At 42.9% G+C, this 6,541-nt stretch overlaps 1 protein-coding gene across 1 annotated transcript; it reads right to left on the reverse strand.

The window, feature by feature from the left end:
• Positions 1-519: 519 nt before the first annotated feature.
• blvrb (biliverdin reductase B) lies at positions 520-6,275 on the reverse strand. The gene is made up of 5 exons (XM_083637038.1): positions 6,138-6,275; positions 4,457-4,618; positions 2,317-2,406; positions 1,481-1,612; positions 520-894 (listed from the first exon to the last, which is right to left on the reverse strand). The coding sequence occupies exons 1-5, from the start codon at positions 6,220-6,222 to the stop codon at positions 740-742; spliced, it is 624 nt and encodes a 207-aa protein (XP_083493164.1). The 5' UTR covers positions 6,223-6,275; the 3' UTR covers positions 520-739.
• Positions 6,276-6,541: the final 266 nt, after the last annotated feature.

The following is a 6,541-nucleotide window of genomic DNA, read 5'->3' on the forward strand; positions in this document are numbered from 1 at the left end:
GCGACAAGCTGAAATGTCAATCTTTCTAGCAAATCTAGGTAAATTTCAGACTTGAAAGCAGTGTCCTGTCTTGTCTGAGGTCAAATGCAAATGAACTAGAGTCATATTATCAAATGTTTCATGTCCTCTTTAAAGTTTGTTTCGCACAGCTTTTCAGCATATTTGTTTTATACTGCTCATTATTGTTGCATCTATTACGGTGCAGGGAGGGAGTCTGGCAAGCGAGACTACCTATTGTTTAGAAATATGGGGAAATGCGTACAAAATCTATACCCATCCAGTTTTCATATTACACAAAAGAGCCATACGAATTATCCGTAAATCAAAGTATAGAGAACTACGGTAACCAATGGCTTGTTTATAAAACTAAATATTCTAATATGGTTCAGCTGATTATAGGGTTGGACAAATAATGTATAAAGTGCATAATAATTAGTTACCCAGCAAGTTTGGGAAAAGAGACAGCAAATATTCACTTAAAGAAACATTTGTTTATAAAAAAAACAAGAGCAAGGGGGAATGCAAAAAATCAGTAATGATCATCATCAGTAATGATCATAAAGGGTGAAAACAGCAATCAGGCATTAATGGTTTATCTGAAGAAGCAAGCATGGAGTTTGAATCTAAAGAGACTTCATTCCTTCATTTCCCTCTAAATGAAACTCTTTTCCAATGTGTTTTGGTCAAAGCGATGGGACAGCGGGAGTCAAACAGAGATGTCAAGGCTTCGCTGTCCGGATCAGCTGTACTGTCCAGACACCCCCACTGTCTTGCCGTCCCACTCCGAGGTGGACAGACACTTGACAAAGAAATGTCCCAGGTCATGTTTAGAGATGGCTCTTCCCTTCAGCATGTTCTCTGTCGCAGTGTAGCACTCCGTCAGAGGGAGATCATCTGGTGAGAAGGGATGGGGAGGGGGGGGGGGGGGGGTGCAGAGAGATATACCAAGTATGAACACATTAGGAACACATACTTTTCAAAAAATCTCTAAAAGAGTAGAGAACTTTCCAAATCTCACTATCATCGAAATAAATTATCTCCTGCTATAGAGAAAATGTTCTAACAGTAGAACTCTATGCTCAGTACTTATGTGATGACATGCCATAATCTAAGAAACACATCTTCTCTCACACTCTTCTTTAACTTTGCTTATTTTGTAATCATCAATGTTAATGCTGTTACTGTCCAGAAATGTAATTAACTGATTACAATGTCAGAACACCAGGTGCAGCGCCTCTCTGGAGTGGCCGCCTTTTGTGCGCCTTGCGGCCGCTTCCTGTTGGTTTTGATGGGGAAAGGGCACTGGCGCTCAGAAAAATACATCAAACAACAATCAATAAGGTTGACTTGAGTTCCTATTTTGTAAGCAAAAGGCTCAGTTTGGCTATTAATAACCAATGCACTTTTACCTCACATCATTTTGGAAGAAATGCATGGTGTCAAATATATGGCATGTTGGAATGAAAGCCCTGCTACTGACCAGCGATGTGAGGAGGCATGACAGCCACGTAGTCCAGCCCGCTCTCCTTCAGCACCGAGTACATCCTGTCATGGTCCTCCGTCACAGCCAGCAGGCGGGGTGGCACTTTAGAACGGTCCCACAGCAGGAAGGCTGGCAGGGAGAGAAGAGGAGGACAAGCCATATGAGGAGGAAAGGTAATCTTGCGAGGAAGCTGGATTCGCGAGATCACAATCGGGCCGGACCAATCAGCATCCAGAGGCAGCTATGGGCGGGATTTAGGTGTGACGACAGGGAGAAGCGAGCCTGTGATAGACAGATGGTTCATCCAATCACCCAATCACCTGTCAGGTATTTTTGAACACGCCTGCCCTTTTCGTAGTCTGGGGCAAAAAGCTTTGGCATCTGGTCATCTGGTAAAAAAGCCAAAACGGGTGTTGCAGGTCTGGTGGTTGCGGAACTTTTCTGTGCTCCAAAAAACACTTCTGCTCTGAAAACAGGGCGTCAAGAGTAACGTAAATAAATGTGATGCGAGTGAGTTATCTAGCTACAAAAATTTAATTAATTAACACCATATTTAAACCATCTTTCTACGGGGGAATGAAAATGCAGCACACAAAGCAGAAACACCACTGGATCTGCGGCAGGTCTTAGAGAGGAGGAAGAGTAGATTTATCTCATTTTGAAATATTTTTCTCTTGATTGTGTAAATTAGTGATATTCACTGCCGTCTCTAATGTGGCAAATCCCACTCATCTGGAAGCTCATAGGCTAAAACATTTTTATTTCCACTTCCAGGTACTATTTTTAACTCAATTATTTTACCCAGATCTGCTACCATCAAAATTCATCCGTACCTGACATGCAGCCGACAACTTTTCGGACCCCACGAGCCTTCATGGCGTCCAGGATGTTCTTGGTGCCTTGAGACATCATGGTGGTGGGACCTGAAACAGAAAGGACGGCAAGCCAATTAGATTTCACCATGTTCATGTCATACAACAACAACAACAAACAGTTTTGATAATTTGACAACACAAATAATCCATAAAGGTCGACATAATTAGGCTCTTCAGATTCTCAGTGACTCTGGTGACAGAGTGTATTCTGTATTCCAAGAAAGCTTCTGAGAAACTATGATGATGAGGAACGTCAAGACAGATTTAAGTCCTACTTATAATATAAATCTAAAATAAAATAATAAAGGGAGGAAAGGGACTTTTTTGGATTGTGGCTCTTGCAAAGACATTTTTCCATCAATGTGGCTCCTGAGTAGGGCAAGGTTGCATTAGTACCACTGCTCTATGAGCTAACTAGGGATGAATCTTATTGTCACATCTAGGAATTCATAACTGGTGAAGCACCAGAACTGCCTCTCTATGGACATTACAGTCAGCACCACCTTTTAACAGTTTATCATTTTAATTTCAGTTTGAAAACTTAGCCTATGTTTTACTTCTAACATGCTGTATCTGAAAAAGAAAAAGAAATGAGAGAGAGAATGATTCATTTGCTCAACAAGAAATAATTTGTCCGTTTGCAAATAGCCTACTGATATTGAAAACTGGGAGGAAATCTTGACTGACTGATGGAAATGTAGGCCGACACACGATAAATCACCAGAAAAGCCAATCTGCAGTCAAATGTTTAGAATTTTACCATTTAAATTTTAAAATGTTTCTCTGACTTTTCCTCAACCCACTCTGTACGAATCAGTGTTGACAGATTCGGGGTCTCAAACTCAATTTCATCCCGGGCCACATCAGCATTATGGTTGCCCTCAAAGTGCCGGTTGTAAATGTAACACAATATAAATGTATCTAGCCTACTTCTTATCATATTACATAATTGCCTCTGATTCGAGTATTATAGTAATAACTTAATAATTAATAACTAGCTCTGAAAGCAGAATTATAGGAAAAATTATGAAAAACAGACAACTAGTAGCCTACAACTATTAGAACTAATTAGAACTGTATTGTGCAAATTGTATTCTTTGCTAGCTCTCGTGGGCCACATAAAATGAGGTGTCGGGCCGGATTTGGCCCTGGGCCTTGAGTTTGACACATGTGGATTAGATAATCAAATCCTGTGTATAGGTTGCTGTCTATTCTATTCTATTCTAGAGGCTATCTATAGGCTTGTTGCCCCCCCCCCCCCCCCCATACTCTATTTTGCATTTCTAGCATTATCTTTCTACAGTCTATGGTTCATAGTCAAAACAGGGTAAAGCATTGTCAAAGTCTGTGGCGACCTCTAGTGGAGAGTACACTGTTACAAACTTGATCAAAACCTTGGCCTTGCAGCAGCAAAGCATAGGGAAGATATATAAATACAAAAAAATGAATATTGTAGATTAAAGTGTGTGTGTGTGTGTGTGTGTGTGTGTGTGTGTGTGTGTGTGTGTGTGTGTGTGTGTGTGTGTGTGTGTGTGTGTGTGTGTGTGTGTGTGTGCGTGCCCGTGCGTGCATGTCAGTCTCAGCACACTCCTAAAATAGAAGGTAGGCCGTATGTGTTCTGTATTTGTTTTTTATTATTACAGTTGTTATGTATTTGGATTTGCACTTTCTTCTATGTTTGGTGTCTAAGGTGCCTTGGTGCTCTATCTGCCTGCCTGCCTGCCTGCCTGCCTGCCTGTCTGTCTGTCTGTCTGTCTGTCTGCATGTCTGTCTGTCTGTCTGTCTGTCTGCCTGCCTGCCTGCCTGCCTGTCTGTCTGTCTGTCTGTCTGTCTGTCTGTCTGTCTGTCTGCTTGCCTGCCTGCCTGCCTGCCTGCCTGTCTGTCTGCATGTCTGTCTGTCTGTCTGTCTGTCTGTATAGAAACACAAAATGCATTGCCAAAAACAAATGTACAATTGTGCAACACATCTGTATGTGTCTGGTTTGGGATAGGAAAGAGAGGCAGACAGACACAACTACACTACTCTTTATGTTGACTTGTTTACTTTATGTTGACTTGTTCTTTACTTTATGTTGACTTGTTAGTGTGTTAGCCTTACTGAGGTCGCTCCTGGTTCCCAGCACAATGATGACGGCGTCCTGGCCCTCCATGGTCTTCTTCACATCCTCTTTATTCAGCACATCTCCCACCACCACCCTGGACGCCTTGTGGTCAGCTGGCAGCTTGGCGGGGTCCCGCACCAGCACCGTGACGCTGTAACCTGCAGGAGGAGACAAGAAGAGGAAGAGAGCAATGTGGACTCAAATCATACAGGTTCAAAGAAGAATGCGCTCTCACACAGTTTTGTATCATCAGTCTGTGATGTTCAAAGCACTCCAGGAGTCATTTTGTGACAAGTTGTAATTTACTTTTTTGGTGTTCAACCTGCCTCGTCTACTTCTACTTCTTCACTTAGTTAGCGAGGAGTTTCACCGACAGGACGTAGCGCATGGGAGCTGGGAGGATCATACTATTCCCCCCAGTTCCCCTCCCCCTGAACAGGCACCCGGCTGGGTGCCAGGACCAGAACCAGGACCAGGACTCATACCCCACCGACTAACCACCCACAGACACAGCCAATCGTGCCTTTATGGATGCCCGACCAAGCCAGAGGTAACACGGGGTGCGAACCTGCGACCCAGAATGGAGCTGCATTTCTAACTTAGTAGGCTATAGCCTAGGTGAGTCTAAGTGAAGCCGCCCTTTCTGCACTGGGGAGATAGTGAGCAACTCTCTGCTATCAGCTGTCAGTGGCCCGGCCTACTGTGACTCAGCACAGCTGACCAGTAACGTCTAAAATGACCCGACAATTCTTTGGTCCCGTGGGGAACAGTGCAAGGAAATGAAAATGCTGGCAAATCAAATGACAATGGCTTCATAGAAAACAACACAGTGCCTCATTTCCATCTGACTTTTTTCTTCACTAATTTGTTTGATGGATCAGCACCAAGTTAAACTGGTTGTGAGTGAGGACTTTGACACTTTACAGTTTAAAGTGCATCATTTATAATATGGCTTGCCTTGCCTCTATGAGAATCTACCAATTAGAGCAATCAAATAATAGAACAAGAATTTGTGGAAATCTGGAACTTCTGGAATTGTTTTTTAAATAACCAAACCACAACCCTCTGAGCCAAAGATACAGAGGTCATCTGAGGAAATGATTTTGAAATGTGGCTCAGAGCACTTCCACTCGTAATCCTCAAACACAGTTTGGTTGAAGTTCACACACAGGACTAAGAAAATGTTCAAAGTATGACATTTAACTATATACTACTTGATTAAAACATCTGATTGTCTAAGCTCCATAAGCATACACGTGCAGCAATCGTTTTGACAACTTGACAGAGACCTGTTTTAATTTTATTATAAATGTAGGCTATCAGGTTCAGCTCTTGTCATTATAACCTACACACCTTCTGTTCTGCTCTATTTGGTCTAATCGATTGTGTTTTGGGGTAGGCTATTGTGATTAACTTCTATTCTCTATTCTATCCAGTTTTCTCTGTGGACGCTCACCATGCATGGATCATCAGATCCTGTGCATTGATAAAGTTATATTCTATTCTATTCTATTCTATTCCTGTAACATCCAAGTCAGGTGTAGCCTATGTAGGCGCGCTCAGATCCTGGGTATTATGCAATTCCATTCTGTTATGTTCTTTTCATGCATTTAGGCAATTTTTACTGAACGTTCTATTCTATTCTATTCTATTCTATTCTATAGTAGGCTACCTTACCTGCAGCCACTGCTTGCTGGAGGGTCACCTGTCCGGCCATTCCCGTGCCTCCAAATATCGCGACGTTTTTGATGGAGTCCGACATTTTCACTGTTCTTTTTTAGCAGGTGAACTTTACAATGAAACAACTTCATACGCCGCCCGCCGGTTAAACTGCAGAGTCCGAAGCTCACGACTCACTTTCGTTCATTGAAGACACGCCCCTTTTACGTAAGAGGAAGCGGCACTTCCGGGGACTCAGCAAGGACCCTAAAAAGAAGGATAAGACATCATTATGAGGACCGTTATTTGTGTGTGTGCGTGCGTGTGTGTGTGTGTGTGTGTGTGTGTGTGTGTGTGTGTGTGTGTGTGTGCGCGTGCGTGCGTGCGTGCGTGCGTGCGTGCGTGTGTGTGTGTGTGTGTGT

The sequence above is a fragment of the Poromitra crassiceps genome (genome assembly GCF_964638095.1).
Source record: "Poromitra crassiceps genome assembly, chromosome: 5".
NCBI lineage: Eukaryota > Metazoa > Chordata > Actinopteri > Beryciformes > Melamphaidae > Poromitra > Poromitra crassiceps.